We start from the raw sequence: 27100 nt of genomic DNA, 5'->3' as shown, positions 1-27100 counted from the left end.
CAAAAACAGAATTGGATGTTTACCTCAACACAAACTATTGAAGATAACATAAAGTGTTCAATAAATCATGTTTTTTTTTTCTTTTTATAAAATTTTTTTTGAAAAATGCGAATTATTATCTGCACAGTTGTATTTGATCCTCATTGATTTGAAGGCTTTGCTATAAGCTAAATATTTCATCTAAAATGCAGTTTCCTGCCAACTTCTCATTTACTAATTTAAAAAATTTAAAAACACATTTCAATGCAAATTTTCCATATTAAAATTAATATGTCTTGAAGAATTGGTTTTCATAGTGTGTAGAGTTATATTTATTTTTATGAAAGTAGTGAAAGCTGCTTCCTCCCTCCCCCCCCCCCTTATTGCTTTAAAACTCAGCGACAGTGGTGGCCACTAAGTTTTTCGGGTCTAGTGGCCACTGGCCAGCTGGAAAATTGTCCAAGTCTTGGCCTTCACAAAGGACTTGTGTATTTTATTAAAACTTAAAATAAAACTAATAATAATGCTGCAGATTATTTTCAACTACCGGAAATAGTGTCGCAGACTGGCTAGAAAGTTTCTGCTACCGGGCCAGCAGAGAAAACATCTAAGTCCCTGACGAATATCATGCATTGATTCTGGATACCCGAAAGGATCCCTTCACTGTCAAAGTGCTATGCCCCAAAGAAGTCAAAGATTTCAGTCAATGGTGGCCAGAGTTTGTTAAGAAATACTGCTTCTCTTTGAAAAAGACCAGCCCAGGCCAGAAGAGAGATTATCACGATTTATTCTTCGGGGGGGGGGGGGTCAGTTCCAACAAGATGTACGTGTTTGATTCTTCAACACCTAGGATCCTTATTGCTTTTGACCGGATTGACGGTCAAAAGCAATATAAGCTACAACAGTTACAAACTCCTGAAAGTCAAGAACATCCCCGATCTACCAACTACGCCAGCATACACTCACTGATCAGGTGCCCATCAATGAAAAGAAGTTGACTGACATTAGAAAGCTCCTCTTTCACATTCCCGAATAACACCATGGATTCTACAAAATGATCCTCGCTTGGAAAAATACGGCTTCTAACAACACCAAACAATTTGTACAATTAAAAATATCTTATAAATAAGTGCAAATAAAATATTTTTTTTGCTGCAAAAAACCGATTGATTTTGAAAAGGGTGTAAGTCATCTAATTTGTAAATTCGGTATTTGATCCAAATTAAATCGGAAATTAACCAAAACTTCACTGAACATATGTAAGAGCAATACCTTTGGAATGACACTGCTATAGATTTATAATAATTAATTTGTAACTTAAGATAAACGGTTTTATCAAGTTTTCTCAAAATCAATTACTGGTGACTTACGCCCTTTTCAAAATCAGCGATTCATTTATGCTGTGTGATCAAACCGTTATTCTTATATATTGTTAAATACACAATAGTTGTTTCACTAGTTCTATTACAACGTTTCCACATCTATGGCAACACCCCCCTTCATTTCTTAAATTCACACTTCAATAGCAGCTTCCATTTTTATAATTTCTGCATTTTGCTTAGGTACTACTCGGCAAACTTTTACGGATTTCCTTTTTTTGACTTTAAATTGTACATATAGAAGATTCACTCATACCTAATTGTTGCGCTATCTTCGATGCATTTTATAGTTGTTCTAGCACATAATCTTTAGCTTTTCTTTAATTGTCAGAAACTTTCTCTTTTTCTTTCTTTCTTTACAAACTTAAGATGAAACAGCACTCTCAGGTGTTATTATATTTCATCAACTTTCACATTTAGAATGCAAAAAATAAATGGAAAATGAGGAGTAGTTATTTGTATTAGCGATGTTCAGACTAGTAGGGTGTGAGAGCTTCCGTTCTCAGTGATGCTAAAGGAATGAAGGCCCATTCATGGAAAAAAATATTTTGTAGCCAATAACAAAACCGATACTTACACACCAAAATTCCCTTTTGAAAACTTTTGTGTTGTGGGTGAGGAATTTGCGTTAGGTCTAAAATTCTTTACTGGGGAAAAAATCACGCTATAGCCATTTCGCGTAAGTCGGATCTCGTTGTAGCGGGAATCGACTGTATTCTTAATTAGCACTTTTCCAGATATTCACCCATATACATATACAGTGAAACTTCTATGAGCTACCACCTTTATATACTGACCACCTCATTAACGACCAGAAGAATGGAAAACTCAGCACTAAAATGAAATAATTTTCGGTAAGAAGTAATGAAAGAAAAGTGTTTTAGTCTAGACACACTTCGGCCTTCTTTTGCTTATGAGAGTAAAAATAATCCAGAATAAGGGGTTAAATTTTTTTTCTATGTATTTCAAATGTATTCCTTTCATAACACTCTGTTTAGAGCCTCAAGATAGTTACAAAAAGAAGAGCGTAGTTTTTCGTACTCTTGTGAAGTTAAGGTGACACTTGTATTTCGGGGGAAATCAGACACATTTTCTGTCATTGTGGGAAGCCCAAAAGCAGAATACAGTTGGCTCTCTGTTTAACAACACTCTATTTAACGATTTTCTCTATTTAAAAACTGCTTTTCACAGTCCTGGATGCTCCACTGTAGTTTTTAAAGCATTCCATTTAAGTACGCGTACTACTTGAGGACGATTTTTTGTGGTCCCTTGAAAGTCGTTAAACAGTCTGTACTATTAAATTTGCGATGTATGTCACAGAACAGATGCCTGAGCTGCAAAACAATTCTGTTCAAATGTGAAAGGAAAACTTCAACAAATTTTGTGCATAAATTCTACAGAATTTCTGCAGATTTTCTACAAATAATCTTACAACTATAATTTTGCTGAAATTTCAACACATTTCTTCATATTACAAGAAAATCTAAAATTACGCTAATTCAGCGGGAAGCTCTCACAAAATGTTGAATTTAATGTGCTATTTGCTGACATTTAAAAAAAAGTTAGTGTTAAAATTACACTGATTTATATCCCAGCTTATTGGGGTAATTTTTGATCACTGGGATAGTTCTTAGTCAGTATATTTTCTGATATTTTAGGTGATTTTCGTACTTATTTCTGTGGAAATAATATCGGTCTTTTACTTTACTGTTCCAAACTCTCGTAAAAAGAAATTATAATGTTCCTAGTAAAAATTGGATGATGATATATCATCTCCAATTACTGTTGAAGTATCACGCCATTCTGGCTTGCAAATCTACCCCAACTTTGAAAATATAGTCAGCATGCAATTAGGGCACCCATCAGGAATCGAAGTAGGAAACCCTTTAAGTTCCAAATGAAGAGGCTAATTAATACAAAATGTGTAGTTAAAACAAATTAAACTGTTTTGTATCTTGTAAATGCAAGAGAAAAAGAAGCAGAAGAAAAAGCGAATATGAAGCATGAAAAGAAGACTCCAAAATAGAAAAATGTAGTCATCAAGAAAAACCTTGCTTGCAAAAAAATAAAAGCATCTTAACAAGCTGATGCCCCCAATTGCAAAATGAGCATTTTTTTTTTTTTTTTGGAATTGTTTATGAAAAGGAGAACAAGAGGGAAGAATATGCAATAAAACAATTGCTAAAACATTCCTGCTTAGAAAATATTAAAACATGGTGCTACAATGAAATTCATTCTCTACTGGAACATCAGAAATACTTTGCTGTGCATGATGATAGCAACCGATTCTACAATGAGAATGAGAAAGTAACTTAAAGTTTGGACGAGAAAAAAACAGAAATTAATTTTATGGAACAAGGTGTTGAAGTTTTGTTTTTTCCAAGCAAGACATTTTTAGAAGTTATTTCAAACAAATGCATATTTTACAATCTAGCTAATTGGAATGGGAAGAAAACATTGCAGTTTAGGGGTGCTGACGAAGTTACTGATCTGGGGGTCTTAATAAGTCAGGATTTAAAGTTTAGCCAACAGTGCAGCATTGCTAGTAACAAGGCCAATAAGATGCTTGGGTTTATCAATAGATCTATTTCAAACAAATCTAAAGAAGTTCTTCTGCCCTTATATAGAAGTTTGGTAAGACCTCATTTGGAGTATGCTGTTCAGTTTTGGTCTCCTTATCTTAAGAAAGACATTAATGTATTGGAAAGGGTTCAAAGGCGAGCTACAAGGCTAATAAATGGACCTTCTCACTTAGACTATGATTCCAGGCTTAGAAGGCTAAAAATGTACAGTCTTGAGCAAAGAAGAAACCGAGAGGACATGGTTCAGTTGTTTAAATTTATTAAAATGAAAGATGTTACAGGGCTGAAGTTTAGCACTGAAAACAGGACAAGGGGTCATTGTTTTAAGCTATTTAAATCTCAGGCTAACATGGATGTTAGGAAAAATTATTATTTTAGCAGGGTAGTGGAACCTTGGAACAGTTTACCGGAAGAGGTGGTAATGAGCAAGGGAGTAGATAGTTTTAAGAGGGCCATTGATCTTCACTGGGGATTGTAAATTGACTAGGACCAGTCTAGCTGGGCCCAGAGCCTGTTGCTGGTCGTCACTTTTGTATTTTGAATTGTTTTGCTGACGATGTAAAAGTTATGGGGATTGTCGAAAATGAAGAACAAGTAAAACAGCTGCAAGAGGATTTATATCATATTACTAAGTGGGCAGATAAATGAGGTATGGCAGTTAATGTAGGGAAATGTCAAGTGCTACACTTAGGTCATGGAAATAAGCGTATGAGATATCATTTACAGGGTTCAGTCATAAATCAGGCAGAAAATGTTATGGATCTGGGTGTCTTTATAAATCAGGACTTCAAGTTTAGTCAACAGTGCAGTATTGCTAGTAACAAAGCCAACAAAATGCTTGGGTTCATCAAGAGATCTATTTCAAACAAATCTAAGAAAGTTCTTCTGCCTTTATATAGGAGTTTAGTAAGACCTCATTTGGAGTATGCTGTTCAGTTTTGGTCGCCTTATCTGAAGAAAGATATTTTCGTATTGGAAAGGGTTCAAAGAAGGGTAACTAAATTAGTAAGGGGACTCTCAGATTTAGATTATGATACCAGACTTAATAGGCTTAACATGTATAGCCTGGAGCAAAGGAGAGTCAGAGGGGACATGATTCAGTTATTTAAATTTATCAAAATGAAAAATGTAAATGGATTAAATTTTTGCGGGGAAAGCAGGACAAGGGGTCATTGTTTTAAGCTATTTAAATCTCAGGCTAACTTGGAAATCAGGAAAAACTACTACTTTAGCAGGGTCGTGGGCACTTGGAATAGCTTACCGGAAGAGGCGGTAATGAGCAAGGGAGTGGATAGCTTTAAGAGGGCCATTGATCTTCATTGGGGACTAATTAATTGACTAGGACCAGCCTAGCTGGGCCCAGAGCCTGTTGCTGGTCGTCACATTTGTATTTGTATTTGTATTTATTAGTAACATGATGAAAGTGGCATGCAAATAGAGAAAATTCTTCTTTGAATAGAGCAAAAACCAATTATTTTGATTTGTAAGAGAAACATCAAATTATTTCAGTTATGATGAGTTATTTCTTAAATATGACACTTTTTTCATTAAAAAATCTCTTTCTGGGCTAAAACATGATAATTTAGAATATTCAATTACTTTTGATGCATATTACTTTAAAAAATGAAGATGTTATGGTTTTTTGACCCATAATTCCCCCTTCTGACCGTGCAATTTCAGTATATTTTTTCAGCAATTTAAGCACTCGGCCGTGTAATTTCAGTATTTTTCATTCTTTTTGTGTCATATATGACATGTCTGTGATGTGTTTTGGTCAAGGTATCAATAATATTTATGTGTGAATTTTGAAATTTAATCAAATTGAAATCATTGTAACTTTTCTGGTAATTAAATGATTTCAGTGCTAATTTTTGTCAGAATTTCAAGTACTGAAAAAACTTGATTTTCTTGTTCAATTTATTAATGTTTTCTCATAATTTATTTTCAGCAAATCAACACTTAAAAACCTTTTTCGGTGAATGTAAAGATGGGAGAATTCGTGCATTCAAAGTTATTATCATTGACGGTAATGATAGTCTCTTTTTGTGATCTATTTATATTTGTTTCTCTGATATAAAAATTAGTTTACTTTTTAGAACATGAGTGGCTAATGATGCCAAAAAATGTCGTGTGTTCACAATAATATATTTAAGAAAATGTTTCTTTTTCTTATAATTTGAAACTTGATCTGTCTGATATGTACCCATTTTCTTAAAGATAGAGAATACGCAAGAGGTAAAGTGTTTACTACTTGCACGATCTAACTGATTCTACCTATTACAAAATGAAGCGATCCATTTCTGATTCCAGTACATCTGCCATCTCTCTGTGGTCAAGCTTTATTGTTCACTGTAGAAATATTGGAAACGTTGACTAGAAGTGTATAAGATGTAGACTGAATAACCTAGAAATGTAGAAAATTAGTAGAAATATAAAACTAATTTATACAATAGGATGTGCTGAATTTATTGTCCTGAAATGTCTTGAATATCTAACCTAGGGGTTCTCAAACTGGGTGCCACGGCACCCTGGGTTGCCATAGGAAGAGGCAAGGGGTGCCGCAAAGTGCCCATAGTATCAATATATATTTTTAGTTTTTATTGGGTGTGCAAAATAAGGTCATGTAGACCAATAAGGTCGTTCCCTCATTGTTTGATGTGATGTAGCATAGTAAAAATTTGCTAGATCGTGATCAGAAATATTAATTGATGATAAAGAGCAGCAAGCAGTTTCTTATTACCTGGCAACAATGTAACAAAAGATTTGAAACCACAGAAGAGTGATGTGAAAACTACCTGACCTTATTTTACGGTAAGTTTTGTTTCTACATGAATCACTGTAGGTTACCAGTATGAAAAAAGTTATTTTTTGTTCTTGAAGTCTAATTTAAGTAGGTGAAGTATTCAAAAAGAAAAAATGTTGTTTGATACCGTCATTTTTTCTTGCGATTTGATAAACAAGAAAGGAACATTGTCGGTCAATAAGACCATTTTTGCCTTATTTACATGCTGGTGTCCTTATAATACGACATCGGAGTATGGGGTAGAGGTAATGATTCTGTGTTGCATATGCTGCACATATGTGCAGGAGTAGCAAAAAAAAAAAAAAAACAGAAAATTACAATTATCAGTTGCCCCGAAAGTGACGATTGACCTTTCTCCTCTCCGTGGAAGTAAATGGGAAATTTTTGGTAATGAGGTTACCAAATATGGTTTAATGCATCGTTTTTTTCTGATATTAAATTTTTTTTTCAATTACCTTAAGTAATTCAGATGGACTGGGGTGCCATTAGAAAGTTGTAAATGTTCAAAGGGTGCTGCGAGTCGAAAAAGTTTGAGAACCCCTGGTCTAACCTATAATTTTGTGTATTTGCTAGCGTGTAAATTTTCTGAATGAACTGATGTTTTTATTGCTTTTTCCTTTTCAGAGGCCTTGACTCTTCAAAAAAGTTTTGAATCCCAAAAATCTTGGGAAGATGATATCCTTTTTCTAGTTTGTGTAATGTTAAGCTGAGTAATATTTGAGATTAGTAAAGGACTTTTTTAAACAGTAATGTATATATTTAAGTGTATAATTAATTCAAGGTACAGCAATTTCTTTTATGGGTGGGAAAATTAGATTTGAGATTTTGATTCCATCAATGAAGTTAATGTTGTAGAGAAATGTTCTTTACTCATCAATTAAATAATTGAGATTAGAGCTAAATTTTTGAATGCCAAGTACATAAGATAAATTATCTTTAAAACTTGATTATGAGAAAAGTACATTAGTACAATATACAGGTATAGGACAAAATAATAGGAACACCCAGTTAAAATTGAGTCTTTCTTCGACCCTCCAATGAATGACAGCCACGTGTTGCAATAGTTTGCCACGTAATGGTGGTGGTAGGGAAGGTGTCAATCAAATATTCGGCAGTGTGAGAGTTGCATGGAAAATTCTGTATTTAGCAAAGCAGGCTCATGTCCAATCTCTCCAACATAAACAAAGGCATAATAATTGGAGCATCAGTGTCCAGAACAGCCAGTCTTGCGGGTATTTCAAGGACCACTGTATCAAGGGTTATAACAGCCTATACTAATCTGGGTGAGGTGTCTCCTGCAAAGCAAAACAATGGGTGAAATTGGAAGTTGAAGGGTCGGGATAGATGCGTGTTAAAGAGAATTTTCTCCTGAAAAAGCAAGACTACAATGCCTCAGATAATGTCCGAACTTAATACCTACCTTAAGAGCTTGGTGTCAATGAAAACTATTCAATGGGAATTGCATACTGGGCACATTCATGGCAGAGTAGCTATTCCAAAACCGTTAGTTTTGGCGCAAAATGCCATGAAGAGACTACAGTGGTACAGAGACCACCTAAACTGGACACAGCTGAAATGGGAACAAGTCATATGGTCTGGCGAGTCATCATTTACTTTATTCCAGACCTTTGGACGTGTGTTCGTCTGGCAAACACTGGCAGAAGCATATTGTATTGACTGCTTAGTTCCTACCCTGAAGCATGGAGGGGTTTTTGTGATGGTGTGGGGAGCTATACCTTTCCATATATTGGGACCTCTTATTGTCCTAAGGGGGGGGGGGGAACACAAGTGAACATTATTGAAGCATTTTCGCCGATCATCTTCACTTTAATTTTCAGACTCTCTTTCTAGGAGAATATCCGGTGTTTCAAAACAACAACCCGCCCCTATTCGTGTGCACCATGGTTTTTAAACATGGTTACATGAGCATGAAAATGAAGTAGAATATCTAATGTGGTGTCCTCAGTCCGCTGATCTGAACATCAATGAGCTCTTGTAAGGTTTTTTAAGAGCACACAAAGTAAGTGAACAATTTCCTCCTCCGCGCACTCTGTCTAAACTCGAAACTGTCTTGTAGGAGGAAGGTGCGAAATCCGATGAACTATATTCAAGACCTTTATTTGTCAGTTCCACATCAAATATAAACTGTTATTCAGGCAAATTGTGGCCCAACCCCTTTTTAATAAAATATTTTCATTTTTTTTCGCAATTGTTCCTATCATTTTGTCCTATACCTGTATGTCACCCTTTTAATTTTTTACTAAATATTCTATTTGTATTCCTTGGACTTTTCAAAAATCTTTGCGTTAATGCAAATAATCAAAAATATCATGCACTGACCTGATTGTTTTAGAGCATAAACAATTGCTTGTTCATAAAATTATTTTATTTTCATGGTTAAATTTTTTATAGTCATAATGAGAGCATGTATCTATGTATCCTAATTGAACCTTTATTGTAATTTTATGAGAAAATGTTGTGCTATATTTCTTTAACAAAATTACAGTATGATGAATATGTGCTAAACTGCATTGAACACCAGCAGCCTTGCTATATCTTTTATAGATTAGATTCTCAGAATGAAGCAGGATATGAGTGGATATTCATTTTTTGGTCTCCAGATGATTCACCAGTAATTAATATTTTTTGCCATCTTGTATTTTTAAAATTTTAGTTCTTATTTTGAATCAGCCACAATTGTGTTTGATTAATGTACAGAAATATAAAATTCTTTTGACAGTTTAATTTTTTAAGGGTTCCCATGGTCCTTAAAAATCCTTGAAAACTACTTGAATTTCATTTTGCCCAACTATTTACAGGAAAAATGTACCTACTCAATTTTTCTGATGTTCCTTGAAAAGTGCTTAAAAATAAGTTAAACAACATTTTTTTTCATTCTGTCTAACTTTTTAGGATTAAGGCATAAAAGTTTGCTTTTCAGCCAAATTTTATGCATCTTTTTACTTCCTTTTACAAAAAAGGAAGTATTGTATTCGCGAAAAAAATTTCACTCAAAAATCGGCCTTAATTTCCATTTTTCTCACCCCCGAATGAATGTTGAGTTTTTTTCAACCACACCACACGTAGACCACGCCTAGGAACCTACAGACACCCGAAATATCCATTTTGACAACCCCCGAGTTAATTACAACGAATTTTCTCGTGACGTCTGTATATACGTATGTATGTGTGTATGTATCTCGCATAACTCAAAAACGGTATGCCCTAGAAAATTGAAATTTGGTACGTAGATTCCTAGTGGGGTCTAGTTGTGCATCTTCCATTTTGGTTGCATTCGGATGTTCCTAAGGGGGTCTTTTGCCCCTTTTTGGGGGGAAATCATTATTAATTTCGATGTAAACTCAAGTGGTGTTATAATTTGTTGGACACTTGGCAATACATCGCCAGTCTTTTGGTCGCCAAGTTTTGTCGCCAATTTGGCAACAAATTTTGCGATGTTTTTTTTTTTTTTGAGCAATCACGATTGCTTATTGCTTTCACTTGACTGTTTTTGGCGTCCTATCATTTTATTTTCCCACCGCCACCCTCCGCACCATCACCGTCGACTGGCTCCTTACGATGCTGCTCCTATAGCGAAAGCCGTCTCCAGGTTGCATCCATGTCCTACACACACGCGCATACATACACAACTACACACACATACACATACACAAACACACATGCATACATACAGACACCGACACATACACACACAAAAGCATATACATACACACAACTACCCACACATTCATACCTGCACACACACCATACACATACCCCCCCCTCACAAATTCATACACACAACTACCCACACACTTATGCCGGCACACAGACACAAACACATACCCCCCCACACAAACATACACGCCTACATACACACACTCGTGATTGCGAAAAACATAATTTGAATTCAAGACGTCAAAATTCAAATTAATTTTTTTTTTTTTTAATTTGGTTTCGATATGGCCACTGTTGTTGATATTTAGAAAGTAAACAATTGAATCACATTAAAATTGCCAATAATGAGTAAAAGACATTAAATTGGAGCAAAAGGAAGTAATGTGATGCACACATCAGCTCGTTTTTTTTTGCATTTGAAGTCCTACTGCATCTGCCTGTGTAAAACTGACCTGTTTTTCTTTAATATTTGATTTTACACTATACACATCCCTAATTTTGTGTATACCATTATTTTAAATTCTATTTTATATTTTATGCTAGAGGCCCGTCCCAACCTAGTTCGGGTTAAAAAAACTATCTATCTTAAATAAATATTATAAAGGTACTATTTAATTTGAAATTTTATAGTCAGAAATATTTTTTCCTTTCACTTTTATGAGGTTTCAAACAAATTGATTTACTTCATTTCCAGATCAAAAGAGACCAACATATAATTCCCATTGAACAATACAATCTTTCCATATGTAACGTTGCACTATGTATCGTAGAGTTGTACGTTTGATGATGGTAATGGTATAAGACACTTTCATTGGATATTGTAATCACTTAAGAGCAGGAATCTGAGAAACTGTCACGCCTAGCATTATGATGTGATTCATGCCATCTCAGATTTTCTCCAAAAAATTACTAATTGTTACCTGTCTTGTTAAAAGCCCAAATTCAGAATTTTTTGTTCTGAAGTTGAGTTGTTCAGTTTTTATGGGCCCCTAAAGGTCAATGCGTGGCAGGAAAATTGAGCGGATTTTTAAGACAAGGAAATTGCTATGAGCCACAATTGTTGCTAACAATTTGCCTCCAAATTCTTTTTATGTATGAAGAAAAAAGTGGAATTTTTGACGTTTTTTTTAGCACTTTTGAGGTTTAAAAACAGATTGCACCTTTCAGTTGCCATGGCAAAAGTACTGTCGCTTGAAAAGTAACTATGTGCACTTTAAAAAAATGCATAATTAACTAACGCAAATTTAATGTGCTTTTAGCTACATTAGGTCGAAATAGGGAAAATGTCACATTTTACTGATATTCAAACTGCCGTAACTCCTTGCGCGAACAACATATTGAATTAATTTTTTTGTCCTTGTTGTGCCTTATTATTAGTCTTACCAAAACAGTAAATTCCATTGAGGCGAAATGCTTTAAATTTTTTTAAAAAATTAATAACTTTGTCTATTTTTGGTGTCATGGCTTTTTGCTTCTTCATGCTATTTGCCTGAATTATTGGTCTTAATAATATAGTTTTCAGTATTAATTGATATTTTATTGTTCTGTGACATATATTGATAGTAGCTATGCAATGTTTTCAAGTCATGTTTCACAATATAAGTGGGCACTAAAGCCAAAAAAAAAAAAGTAACGCCTCTAAATCAAAATCAAAAGAAATTTCTTGAGTGCTTCAACAAAGGAAAAAAAAGGAAATAAATGAACAGTTCATAATATTGTAAAAATGTTGAGATATTTGACTGATCAGGGTAAGAAAAAGAAGCCCAGAAGAATATTTAACACAAGAACAGATTCTGTTCTATTTTAGCAGAATGAAAGAGAAGGCTAAATATTTTGATTCTGAAATGGATGAAGTTGATAAACTTTTACATTTCACAATTCAAGAAAATGAAATTGCTGAAAAGGTAAATATCAGGGACGAAATCCGCCTTTTTGCAGAAACAGAAAAGTAATTATTTCTCCATTCATTTTATGACTTTGTCCCTAAATATAAAAGTTGTAAATGTTAAATGCCATGTCCAAATTTAAATGAATATCAACTGTGTCAAAGAACATTAAAATATCAATTTATATTGTAATTTATATTATAAAAATACAGTAGTTTAGGCAAATAACCACCCAACCCAAGCAAAAAACCACAATGACAGAAACAGGCTAAGTTATTTTTTCTATCTTCTTCTATTTTCTTCTTTTTTACTTCCTTTTACAAAAAAGGAAGTATTGTATTTGAAAAAAATTTCACTCAAAAATCCCCCCCCCCCAAAAAAAAAAAAACATTGCCAAGAACAATGTACGACATAAGCATTTGGCAAAATTAAAATGTCATGTATCCAGTGGCGCACACAAGAATTTTTCAAAGGGGGGGGGAGGGTCCAAGAACGGAAGTCCACTGTTATCTTATCATTCTCCAACCTGTATTAAACATATCTTGATTTTTTTCTGATTGTCCGCGACAAAAAACATTTTTTAAAATGTTTGAGTAACTACTTAATTATGAAAAAGATTCTTAATTAAAATACCAGAAAGCACAAAAATGAATGAACTTACTTTTCTCATAGTTAAAAATAAAAACAGCAAAGCAGAATCATAATTATAGAACAATTTATGTTCATTTGCAGTTCAATTTTGTAGGGGAGGAAAGAGAGAAACTAAATTTTATTATTTTATTTGAAAAATCTGAAATTATTGCTTGGAAATATTTTATGTTTTACATACATAGTATTGTAGTTAATCAAAAAAACTGAAGGACGTAGGGAGGGTTCGGACCCCTGGACCCTCTTCTTGTGTGTGCCACTGCATGTATTCCATTCTTGTCAACACCTTTTTGGTGTCAACAAGAAAAATTCACCAAGAGAGCATATGACATTTGTTCTGTAATATGTAGTATATTAATGACTCCCATGTCTTTTAATATGTAGGTGCGTCAGAAAATGTTGTATGCATCTACAAAAGCTACCATAAAAAAAGAATTTGGAGGTGGTCAAATAAAAGATGAAGTATTTGGAACACGAAGGGTAAGAGAGTAAAACCTTTAATTTTTATTACAAGCAAAAATAAGACTTTTTTTTTTTCTTTTTGAATTGCCAAATATTCTAATTTATGTAAATCAATTTTTCTTTTATTATTTCTGTTTCTGTAGCATTTATACTTTTTTATAACTTTTTATTTGCTTATCTTCAGCACAGTGAGTAAAACATGTTTTACTTTCAGTTTTATAGTTTCATATCGTAATTATTTCTTGATGCTGATTTAAAATTTTATGATTAATGTAATTTTGGTTTACCCTGCATACTATTCTGAAGTTTTTTAATCTACATACAGACTGCTGAAAAAAATTCTGCAGCTAAAGAGTGGGAGGCAGTTTAGTAACCCATTATTTTTCTTGATTGATATTTAAAGACAAAATATAACCCTTTAAAAAAAGAATGCTTAACTTTAAGTCCCATTACTGGACCTACTTCAAGTTCCAATACTATGAGATGTGGAATATATGCATTTCATAGTAAGTTGCAAGAGAATTGTGATCATCTAATTGTAATACATTTTCAAAAAGGAAGTACTTGCAGCCCATACAATTTCTTACAGCCGTACCAAAAACCTTGCAAAAATATCCACTTTCCCCTGAAAATTTTGGGTTCGTCCATATTGCTCGGAAATGCATTACTATTTATATTACCGTAAAAGCAGGTAACTATGGTACAGTTTTAGTACATTTCTGACTGTAATTACTCAACATTCATTCGAAAAAAATCAAGTTTTATTATTGTAATTTAGGACCTTGGCTTTCAATTCCGACTGAAATAAATTGAAACTTTACCCACACCTCCTCCAGAGCAGTTTTTCTTTGTATTTTTCTCACTCTCTCACTGCGGGTGAGAAAGGTACAGCACATGTTTCAACGTTTTCATATAGGTTTTGGTGATTTATACCATACTCTACCTTTCTTATACTATAACAGGAGAGTTGTTGATGTAAGTTATGCTGAAAATTGAACTTTCGAGAATCAAGTACATCATAAAATGGAGATGAAACAAAGATTTTCTTTTCTTCATAATTTTTGAAGATGGATACCAAATCTTATCATCTTTTTCAGGCCACTGCTAAAACTTACCTCACTTCAACATCGTTGAAACTTCAAACTCACTTGCTTCTACACCCGTGATTTTTCCTGGGTACTATTTCCCCTGACCCAACCCACCCTCCAAAATATCGACTAATTACTGAACCATACTCATCCTCCAAATTGTAAACTTTACACATTTGTAACTGTAGCAACATCAAAATATTTTATTTATGAATAAAAATTGGAGGTAACTTTCTTTATGTAACATGAAAGCAAAAGGTACCTACGAAATTGTGATTCCTTCTGCACTAAAAGTCCACCAACATAAATTTCCGAGCTAAGTACAAACACATAGCACTAGTTGCTCACCACAAATAAATTCACAATCACCAGATTATTCATCTGGCAGGCCGTTTTGATAGTCATAACAACTCTCTCAGTACCAGAGAAGGTTGCACAATAGTTCCCATTGAAACTGGGATTGCCCAGAATGCACTATGAACACTTATTAAGTCAAAACTGGGGTTTGTATCATTCTCACCCTCCAAACCATTCTCACCCGCTTTTTTTAGTTATAGGGAAAAGTTAAAATAACAACATCAAAAGCAACTTTGCTTTGTCTACATTCATTTAAAAAAAATTTTACATTTTATATTGTGATATTTTGAAAGAGGTTATTGTGTATATAAATATTACTAGCTATGTCATGAATAATGAAATACTGCATGTCTAAAAATTAGTTGGCAAAAGGGAATGAGTTACTATTGTAATTTACAAGAATAAATCTAAGTAACTACTGTTGTAAGCTAGAAACAATCCTAATTTACCATTGTCATAAATAATTGATGTGACTTTCTTTCGTTACTCTGCAAATATATCGTTGATAAATTGATTCTTGTCAGATTTCTCAGCATGCTTCCGCTGATCAAATTGATTGCATTACAGTGCCTTGATTTTAGTTTAATAATGGATACAGGCTAGGTGTAAACTCCCTCAGTATCCAGTTTTTGGCTTGCAACATTTTGAAAAAGGGTAAACTTGAAAATTTTTCATAAGAACGAAAATTGTCCATGTAAAGGCCTCTTTTTCTATGTCTCATGATTCAATCAAATGACAAAACCTTGATGGGAATCTATTTAATTGCTGCAGAAATGTTACTCTGGTTAAAGAAAGATTTACTAGTCAATAACAGCTTGTATCGCTCAAGGTCTTACAGCTTTTTACTCCTGATTGACCAGTAACACCTATGGTCTGGTATCTGAAGGAGTAAATATTTCTGCATACTTTTACCTGAACTTACTCAAATGTGTGATTGAAATTTAATAGTTCTGACCAATGTTCAACGTTATTCTTAACATGATTTTTATTCTTTGGAGTGAATTTTAAGAGCTTGTTTAGTGTTTCCTATACAGCAAAGTCCACATTGACAATTTATCATGAAAATGAGGAAGCAGTTTAAGTGAAAACTTATTGAGGTTGCTCACTTGAAATGATAGATTATAAAGTAAATATCAAACCTTTTAGTAGTATATCAAGTTACAGTCAGGTTGCTAAAATATTTTTTTATTAATAATTCCTGGAAAAGATCCTGTTACAATAGTTAAGTGTTCTGTACTAAGTTTCTTATTCAGTAAAACCTCTAAGGAGGCACCCTTCAAATGTGGACACCCTTCATATGCAGACACTATTTTGGGAGTCATATACATTGATATATTCTTTATTGCAGACAGATTATTTCATAAATTAAATTTCAAGAAAAAAAAATTACATTGAAAAGTTTATCTTTGATGCAAAGTCGACAAGCAGTTACGGAAATTAATTAATCTAAACAGTAGTTAGCAATTTTGTTATTCGCTTTATGTGCAACTTAATTTTTCAGGATTGACAAGGAAACGGGTTTTTCTTACCAATAAAATACTAGTAAAAGTAAGTAAATAAATGGATAAAAATAAAAAAGGAAATGATTATTATGTAATTCTTCTTTCTTTCTCCCCCCCCCCCCTCTCTGTCTTGCTGTTGCTACGCTCAGTTTGAGATGGCTAACAAACTATGCAGGCATTGTTTCTAGGTAGCGTACTGCCAATAACTATAAAAGCTTTGAATTTTTCAAACATATGTCATGAAGGACTGATTGGTAAGGCTTTGGACCCAGCATGGAAGAATCCAGGGTTCAATGCTAACTGGTTGAAAATCCTCCCTGTTCGTTAATAGTGACTGGGATGTGTTAAATTTGTCGTAGTCTAAAGTCCTGTAAGTTCCTATTGTAAATCAATGGTGTCTTCTGGAGAGATCAGGGGTTGCTCCAACAGGGTTGTTAGCTGAAAAAAAAATAGCCCCTAGTAGGATCAAAAAAACCCTTTTTGTAAAGCATGGTTAATAAATGAAAATCTGTAGAAGAAAAATAATTTTCTAAAAAGTAACATACTTAAGGCAAATGCAGTTGTTTTTCAATGGTTTGTGTCCACCAGAAACAAAACAATTTGGATGTCTGACCCCATTCTGCAAGAAAACATCATGGAAGCTGCTACTGAAATTTGTATAGTATCTTCTTTGATTTATTTCAGAGCTTCTAATGGTTAGTCTGATTGCTTCCAAATGAAACATGACATTGTGTTTTAGAAAAATATGTTGCAAATCTATGATATGGGCCTTGTCAAGTAGTCAGAGAAGTCTGACTGCAGATGGGGAGGTTCTGAGTTAGAGTCTCAATCGGACATGGATGTACTTTCTCTGCTCCTTGTTCTTTCTTTGTTTGAATGTGTTCTTTTGCTGTGAATGGTTGCTTACCCTATTAACGGGTCCTTATAGCCTGTGTATACTGTTGAATTTGGACTTCACACCAAATTATGGTACAGTTAGAAAAGTTCTGTTGTTAAATTCAGGAAACAAGACATTAAATTTTACTGTGGTAAATCGTACTATAACTTGTTAAAAATATTCAAAACAAAGATGCAGCATTTCCAAAGTGGAGGCACGCTGACTCAGTTGGTTAGCACGTCATGCTAATAATAGAAAGGACGTGAGTTCGAATCCTCAGGGGTTGAAAAATATTGTTTTAAAGATGTATTTCCTTCTGAAAAACTCTATTCAAATATCCATTACTATGTAATCTAAACTCATTCTAGGATTCTGAGCTACACTTCTGTTGTCTTTAAATTCAGGAAGCATGATATTGATTTGACCATGGTGAATCATATTTTAACTTTTAAAAAATATATTAACAAAGCAGAAGCATCAATTTCAATTTCTTTTGTTGCTTTATTCCGCATTGCTTTAGTGTATAGCATTCTGAGATGGAGGACCATTAGCTCAATTGGTAAGAGGATTCTGCTAATATCTTGAAGCTCATGGGTTCAATCTTCCCATGAGCCAGAAAATGTAATTTTAAATGACTTATCTTTTTCAGCTGTATTCTGGTCCAAATGTCCGTGAATATATAATCTTAACTCATTGGGGGCAGGATTCAAAACCATAGTTGCGTTGTTGCATTGAAATCAGAAAACAATTTTTTTTTAAACATGGTTAATCGCATATATATTATTTCTCAAAAGGTTTTTTATTTATGAATATGCCATAATTTCCTTAATTTCATTGAACTTCAAAAGTGAGTTATCATATTAAAAGTTTTAGCATCGCTATCATCGTAAAGTAAGCAAACAAGTCACATCTTTGGTCTTATTTACAAAAAAAAAAAAAACTTTGAAAACCGGGTTTTTGAGCTCCTTCTTTCAAGCGTGAGTGCTTCATAGGAGTATCTTGTAACTTGATATATTTTATTTACCTGATAAAATAGCATCAATTATTATGTATTGTATTTGAAAAAACTAGTAAATTAAAAAGGAAATATGCAGATGCTAAAATATTTCAACAAAGTGTGGATATAAAGATATTTATGTTGAAATTAAAAAATAAATGAAATAAATAAATGAATTTAAAAAGATAACCTGTCTAGAAAACACCCCTCTTCTGCAAACAAAATGTTTTCCTCCTAATGTTTCTGCTTCAGAAGGGTTTTACTGTACACCAGCAAGACTGGACGAATAACTGTTAACAAAATGTACAGCTTTCATCTACTTTGGTTCTAAATTTTTATCATGTTGATTTTGTGTGATGATCAAACTGTTGTTCAGATGTTAATGTTTTGTGACAATATAAACACACACATCTTCATTTTCATTAAATTTTTCAGGAGGAAGTTCGATTGCTAGGATACAAAAAACATATTGAAAGTGAAAGCTGTCCTCAGCCTATGAGCTCTTCTGAAGCAGTATTACAACAAATCCGGACATATGAAGTAATTCTACCTTTTGTGTAGCATATTTCTTGCATTTTTATGGATTATATATTTTTATAAATTCTTGCATTTAAAAAATATGGCTTTTCTACTCTGAACCTATTTTAACTTCTCTTTATCTTATAGCATTGCATGACTGTGATACACAAAAAACTTTTTTTTTTTTTACCAATTTATTATTGTATTTTAGCTTTTGTATTATATTAAAAATCAATGTCCTCCCCACCTTGATAACTGTCCTGATGTAGATTTGTTTTTCTTATCACCATGGTTTGCTCCTCTGAATGGGATAAAAAATGGTTTTTTCTTCATTCAGTTACTAATGCTTTTACCTTTTCTAATGTTCTTCTTGTTAATATAGGTTTAAATATGCTCCTATTTTTTTCAAGAATTAGATACACACTAATCATTAAAATAGCTCATTGTTTGCACCATTAACAAAATTACTACTTTGATACTAAATTGGCCTCCATTTTTAAACATTAAAAGTTTTTTTCTTTTTTTCCATGAACAAGGCATTTTTTTATTTTTTTTTATTTATGAGTAAAATAATTGTAACTTAGCTGGGTCATTGTTTATGGTTACTTCTAGTGTGTAACACTTTCATGTAAGAATGAAAAAAAAAAAAGGAAAAGAAAAGGTTTCTAAATTGATAAATATTTGCATTCAAAAGTTATATTTTCTGGAAAATGACCCGTATGTGTTATGGTTTTTCAGTGTGTTCTTGAGATTGGCTTTTATTTTGCTCTTTTTTGTTGACCCTTTTAGCCTGTAGCTCCAAAGTTATGAACCTTTTCGCAATGAAATTGAAAATAGCTCGTTTTTTGCACAATTAACAAATTTACTTCTTTATGTTAAATTGGTTTCAAATACTAAAAGACTTTTTCTTTTTTTCTTTCAACAAGGAATTTTTTTTATTTCTTTTATTTATGAGTAAAAATACTTGGAATTTAGCTGGACCATTATTTATGGTTACTTCTAGGAGGTAACACTTTCATGTAACAATGGAAAAAAAAAGAAAACAAAAGGTTTGAAAATTGAAAAATATTTTCGTTCAAAGGTTACATGTTTTGGAGAATTACTCATAACCTCTTTTAATTCATCTAAGTTCAGGATGAGCTTAATTCTAATTAAGTTTCCTTGTTTGACATATTTCTGTTATTTATTAGGATGCATGTCTAAAGCATAACAAATGTTTTGTTGATGTGAAAGATGTATTATGTCTTTACTTTAATGTTTTCATTATATTTTTATCCTTAGAGTTTTTATGGTAAAACATTTTCCATAAATTTATTAGGAGTACATTAGTCCAGTCATATTATACAAAAGACGGGCTAAAATCGCAAAGCACGATGTAGTTCTGATTTTTTAATATGTTGTTTAGGTCACTTAGGGTAGTGTGAATCTAAGTTTGCAGTTTTCAAAAACCTGTGCTCGCTGCGTAATTCACAAAAAACTGCAACATTTTCGGACTTTTTTTAGTTTTTCCATTCTAACTCCTAAACTACAACTTTTGATTTTAAATGTGAATAACTGTTTTAAAGCACAATAATTTTCTAACAATTTAAGCTAAAGGGCCGCTCCGTACAACCAATAGTTTAGGAGATATCGTACTTCAAAAATTGGCTATTTTATGCGAAAAATGAAAAAAATGCTTTGATCATTTCAGGTCAAATTACAATATAAATTCCAACTCTTCAAGAAATAAATGGATATACTGTTGCAGTAAATTTAATTGGCTTTCATTTAAGCCAAAAACAAAGTCTGTAGATTCCATAGTTCAAAAGAAACAAAAAATCGGAAAATTCATTTTTTTAAGAAATGAGACAAAGCACTTCTCAAGACAATATGGAAGATCCTAATCTGAAAAAGGGGCAAAGAGTCACATAATATTCTAATGTGTGTTTGTATAAGTTATTTGTCAGGAAAACGCTCCGGTTATGAAGGGGGGAAATAGGCCAATCTTTGACAGGCTTATGTAGGTAACTCAAACATTCCTTCCCCTACATATCTATACGTTTCACATTGGTGAATTTTCGGCCACATTTCGTTTTTGACTGGAAAGTGACCTACCAAGTTTTATTTTGAATAATGAATAGTTCTGATATCAGACGACTGAACAAACTAATCCATAGTTGTAACATTTTCAACACTTCAACTGTGTGCTTTTTTGGTGAATTTAATGAATTGTGTTAATGCTAAACTTTATTGGAGAATTAGATTGTCTCTGGGACATCTGTACTGTCTTTGGATACACCAGAACGACTGCGTGCTAGAACAATATTATTATATTTGACTTCTCAACATCAGTGTGCCTCAGAAGAAGCAGTTTTCCAAATTGTGTAATAAATGACACCTCAATACTGAGTTGCACCCTACTTTTGGACTTGAGGGCATTGAAAAAATAATGACAAGAGAAACAGATACTGAAAAGTTACAGATACTGAAGATACAGAAATGATACATTATCCAAACCGCCATCGAGAAAAGTACTTCTCACTAGATCGTGATCGTTGATGAAGAAGATGTAGATGTGCTTGTTCTTTTTTTTGCTGTTTCTGTTTCAAACTTTCAAAATATTTCCTTCCAGAAAAGTGCCGAAGTCCAGTTAATTTGTATTTAGCTTTATAAATGTTCTTTCACCCAAGGAAAAATGGAACAGCTCTTAGGTTCATACTCTTTCTTCACGCAGTTAGTGAATGTGATACCACATCTTTCCATGTCTGTGCTGTGTTTTTCAGTATTGGATTGACACTTGGCCACAATAGCTTTTTTTCCTGAAGTGAGTCACAAAGCCCTAGCTGTAAAGATGGAGCTGATTGCTATGTATGGAAATGAGGCATCCACCGATACCCTGCAACAGTATTCAGTTCCACCTGTTCGTCTAAGCAGCCTGTAATGCAAATGTGAACCGTCTTGGTTAGTCTTCAACCAAAAGAGTAGCTTCATTCATTCCATTTGTATTGCAGGTACCACCAAGTGAAAAAAATATGGTTGGCAAAGGAGAAGGATGCCTCACAGTGGAGGTGGTCAAAGACCAACATAAATTTTAAAATTGGTTCTTCACTAATCACAACAGTAAGAGAACCAGCCTCACCCGTTCTTTTTAGATTTCTCTCATCTTAGTGCAAGAATTGATGAATGAGAGCATGATCTTGTTGCAAAGCTGGTCTCAGCTGCTCAACTTTGTGCAATGTGCCATTTGCAAAGACTCTCACAACATCTTTGCAATTCTAATCGCCGAAAATGGAAGGAAAAAAATAACAAAAAGAAAAAAATTCAATCTATCAATACCATCTTTTTTCAGTTTGGATGTACGATCATACCCATTAAGGAAACCCTAAAAAGCAAGACATTAATTGTATTTTTAAGATATGCTTTAGTGATAAAACTAACATATAAATGCAGTTTCAACCTTTTGAGATCCTTCTGTTTTCTTTTTTTTGTCCAGAGATCTCACTTATTCTAAAGGAAATTAGTATTTTGTTTTGAGTCTTTTGTTCAAAAACATTCTCTATTCAAAATAAAACTTGGTAGGTCCCTTTCCAATCAAAAGCGTAATTTCTGCCGAAATTCATCAGTGTGAAATGTATAGATAGGGGAAGGAATGTTTGCATTACCTGTGCATAGGCCTGTCAACTATTGACCTATTTTTCCCCCTTAATAACCGGTGTGTTTTCTTGACACAGATAACTTGTACAAACACACATTAGAATCTTATTATATGATTCTTTGCCTCTTTTTCAGATTTGAAACTTCGTATTGTCTTGAGAAGTTTTTTGTCTCATTTCATCAAAAATGGTAGTTTCTGATTATTTGTTTCTTTTGCAATTGCAAAAGAATTATTTAATCTACAGATTTTGTTTTTGGCTTACATGAAATCCAATCGAATTTACTGCAACAGTACATCCAGTTTTTTTCTTGAAGAGTTGGAATTTATGTCGATATTTGACCTGAAATATGATCAAAGCATTTTTTTTTTCATTTTTTGCAAAAACTGGCCAATTTTTGAAGTACAATATCTCCTAAACTATTGGTTGTACAGAACGCCACTTTAGCTTAAATTGTTAGAAATTTATGGTGCTTTAAAATAGGTATTCACATTTAAATCAAAAGTTGCATAGTTTAGGAGTTAGAACGGAAAAACTTAAAAAAATCCAAAAAATTTTTGCAGTTTTTTGCAAATTACGCAGCGAGCACAGGTTTTTGAAAACTGCAAACTTAGATTTACACTACCCTAACTGGCCCAAACAACTTAATAAAAAAAAACAGAACTACGGGGGACTTCGTGATTGTAATGTCTAATATGACTGGAATGCATGTTTATGTAAAAGCTTTAAGAAGATTTTTTATTTTGAGTTTTTCTTTATGAAAGAAAATTTTTTATAAACATAATTGCTGTATTGCCATAATTTGTGATAGGTGATGAAGATCTTTTTATTTCTATTGTTTGAATATTTAGGCAGCATCTGGAGGAATAGATGTTACTCATCAAGCAGTACAAGGAGTTGCATTTCCCATTTCAGATGACGTTATCAATGCTCTAATTGATTTAAAAGACAGTCACATAAATTACATTCAGTTGGTAAGAGTGCTCTCTACATTCTATGAATTAAGAATAATTATTGGATGTAATGGCTTCATAGTTATGTTTATATGATACATTTGTAGTGAAATCATAATGCTTGATAAAGCATTTAAAAAAAATATTATACTGTAAAAAATCTAAAGATTTCTTGAAAATTGAAGTGTTCTTCAAGACATTTTTTCCCCTCTGTGCATTCAAACTCACCTAATAGTCTCAATTTCAGAAAATCCTATGTTTGGAAAAGCATGCATAGATTTATCTTTTTAAGCCCTGAATTATCCAGAATTTAGCGTTTCCTTTTTATTTTAAAATTCCCATTTAAATGATTTTAAAGATTGTACACTAATAGCTAAACTTCTTTACTCTTGAACGATACTGAAAAAAAACAAAATTTGTTTGGAAATTTTTTCAAAAAAAGATTTTTTTTGAACTCTCCCCCCCCCCCCTTATTTTTATGCCATGAATAAGTCCGATCTTCCTGCTTTAAACATCATTTTTTAGACCAAAGTGCTGAAATTTAAGCATGTTTATATGGCAGTTTTTTCAGTGAAAGTTCATAACTTTTTTAAACATCCATTAAGACGATTGGTCAATGTTTTTACCTCTGGAATGTCTTCAGCAGCAATCCGAAATTCTGATTTATCCGCAGATTTATAGTCCTGAACTATAAGCAATGATATTAAATAAAAAAGAACAACCTTTGGAACATTTAATCTGTTTTAATTGCATTTCAGTTTTCTTCAAAAATCTATGAACAAAAACAATTTAGCTTTTAAATTGTTCAATTTTAGATGTGGCGCATACTGCAAAAAATATTTACGAAGATTTAATTTTTTCTTTCAAAAATATCAATTTTGTTTGCTTGTTTTTAGCTCATAACAAAGACATAACAAAACTCAAACATTACCTAACGTTCAGAAAACTTGACGGCATACAAGAGAATCATTATTATACAGTCAAGTGCCCGTACTTGGGACAGTTTTGAGCTTTTACTTTTAGTAGCACATTAATCACATGTTTTCCATTAGAACAAAGTATTCAATTTTTAGGATGTACCTAAGTACTTTACCTCAGAACAAGGTATAGATGTATAGATATGTCCCTTTCAAAATCTACAACAACAAAAAAAGTTTACTGTCCCTTTCCCAAGTTAGGGATCCCTCTCCCTAACTTGGTACACTTAACATTTTGATCTTTCTTTCATGTATGCAGCAATAGATATGCGTTTGGGACACCAACTATCATTTTAAAGAAGTTTATTTTACAACTCAATAAAGAAAAAATCTATACTAAAATTTTAAAGAGAGAGAGTGGATTTTTGTATGTTTATATGTTCGAGGTAATATCCGAAACCATTGCAACGATTTGAAAAATTCTTTCACTACATGAAAGATGCCCTTTTACTGAGTGACATAGACTATAAATTATGCATATATGTCTTAATACTAATTTTTAAACCAATAGTTTTTCTTTGCTACCAGTTTGTTTCGTACTGTTTTGTTCTTATATGAGAAAAAACGAATGCCGCTTGTCCTGAATTCGCAATAACCATGTGGTTTGAAGGGTGTCTTCGTGCTGAATGTTGTGGGATGGAAATACGTGAGAGAAATAAGATCACCCGGTCAACGTCAGAGGATAAGGTGTATTGCATTCTATTTATCTTGAACATTTCCAATTATTTAGAGGCTACAAATGTTTATGCTCAAAATGTATTTAAATGAATTATAACTGAGATCTGCTTTGGGCAAATTAGTTTTTGAATTCAAGTAGTGCAGATGGACAATATTAATCTGCTTTTCTAAAAGTTGTAAGTTTGCTTGCATTTCAGGCTATCTTTTAAGATTTTTTTTATTCATACTCAAATCAAAATGAAAAGAATCTGCTAAGGGATTCACTTAAGTGCATTTAATTTAGAAAATTCTCAACTCAGAGTAATTTCATGTAAGTACCATACATTCAAGTTAAGAGTTAAAACAAGGATGAACAAAGAACATTCAATAGGAAAGAAATTGGCAAAGGGGGAAAATAAAAAGTATTTGGAGAAATATCCTTCATGATGACTGTATTTAAGCATTGAAACTGTATAATTCAGTAATACAGCTCACAAGTGTATCATCAGAAAATATCAGAAAGAAATTGCCAAAATAAAAAAATAAAATAAAAATAAAAAATAGAGGCATGTGAAAAAAGCAAGTTTTACGGAGAAAACAAGAAAAAGTGGTTGAAATTCATCCTGGGATTGAAAACGACTCACCTCTTTGTAGAATACAGATCCTGCTAGCCAATCGGAATTGGGTCACTTAAGAATTCATTTAGAACATTTTCGTGGTCTGACATACTTCCAAAGTCTTTTGAGAGTTGAAGGCCCTGCCAACCTATCAATTAGCCTGTATAGAACTCAGTCTTATAGGGGAAAAGAAACCTTGAAAACTAACTTTATTTGATACATGTAACTTCGACTCCGCTCCTTATTTCAGAGAAATGTTTACAACTGTTTTAACTTTTATGACAACTTTTGGATTCTATTCCTTTATGGCAAACACTTAAAAAAGATCTCTGTGATGACATACTGCAAGGAGAGAGTCAGCAGAAATACTAAGATTGTCGTTCAATGTCAAACCACATAAACCAACATCTAATTTTTAAAAAAAAGGCAAAATTTGTCAATGAAGCGGAAATTCAATTGGGGACTTTAGTTTGCCACCGCCTCTGAGAATCAATGAAAACAATTCTATAAAAACAAGATTAGTCCATGAAAACCAGGAACGCAAATTAATGTTTTTTGGCAACTCGGAGGAACTGGAAAACTTAATTCAACACTAGCAAAAAATCAATCAACAGGCAGACTGAATTTGCGATGTTTTTTCCCGGAACTGCAGGAACTTTACTTAGTGTTCTAAAATCTGACTATTCCACATTTAAACTACTTTGAATACCTCCTCCAGAAAGATTCCGTGTGTTCCAAATTTAAAAAATGGCAATTGGGAGAACTTCTTCAAGAGGGTGTCTCAAAATGTAGGACAAATTTTTGAAGAGCCACCCTTTGGCTATAGAAAGCATAGATAGAATCCTTAAAGAATAAAAATGTTCAGACAAAACTATAAGAGTTGTCACCTTCGTATTTCATCCACATGAATTCCTTAATTCCCTTAAGGGGTCTAAGGACCTTTAACCTTCAAAATTTTTGACTTTCTGGAAAAAATATATGTTATGCATATTTTAATTCTGAACAATTTGATAACTTATTTATTACCATAGACCAAAAACTTTTCAAGTTATCGTAAAAATGCGTAAAATTTTCCCCATAGAGATTAATGTTTACAGCAGCTGTTTAAGCCTCTTTTTCTCATGTGCCAGTTTCTTGTTTTGGGTACATGATATTTCAGAAAGTTTCATATATATTTTCATAATATTTTTCATGCATGTTTGTCTGGTTTATTTTTATGATATGAACCTAAATTTTAACTAAAAATAAAAGTTAATATTAAAAAAAAATTTCAAAATTTTCATATTCACTTATAAAATTTCAAAAAAATAAATAAATAAATTTTTATAAAATAAATAAATTTAGGTTCAGATCATAAAAATAAACCAGACAAACATGCAATTCAAGTTTTATGGAAATATATAAGAAACTTTCTGAAATATATCATGCACGCAAAACGAGAAATCGGTGAAACCGGCACCTGAGAAAAGAGGCTTAAACAGCTGCTGTTAACATGAATCTCTATGGG

At 32.8% G+C, this 27100-nt stretch overlaps 1 protein-coding gene across 1 annotated transcript in view; it reads left to right on the top strand.

The window, feature by feature from the left end:
* LOC129231386 (twinfilin-2-like) overlaps positions 1–27100 on the top strand; it is a 55574-nt gene that overhangs the window by 9869 nt on the left and 18605 nt on the right. Inside the window, exons 2-7 of the mRNA XM_054865683.1 lie at positions 5889–5966; positions 7368–7419; positions 9249–9375; positions 13340–13435; positions 18674–18778; positions 23241–23363. Coding sequence (XP_054721658.1) covers positions 5889–5966; positions 7368–7419; positions 9249–9375; positions 13340–13435; positions 18674–18778; positions 23241–23363 — 581 coding nt within the window. The remainder of the gene's footprint in view (positions 1–5888; positions 5967–7367; positions 7420–9248; positions 9376–13339; positions 13436–18673; positions 18779–23240; positions 23364–27100) is intronic.

This window comes from Uloborus diversus, chromosome 10 (assembly GCF_026930045.1).
Source record: "Uloborus diversus isolate 005 chromosome 10, Udiv.v.3.1, whole genome shotgun sequence".
Classification (NCBI taxonomy): domain Eukaryota; kingdom Metazoa; phylum Arthropoda; class Arachnida; order Araneae; family Uloboridae; genus Uloborus; species Uloborus diversus.
The sequence above is the reverse complement of the archived record's forward strand: the minus strand, read 5'-3'. Positions and strand labels throughout refer to the sequence as shown.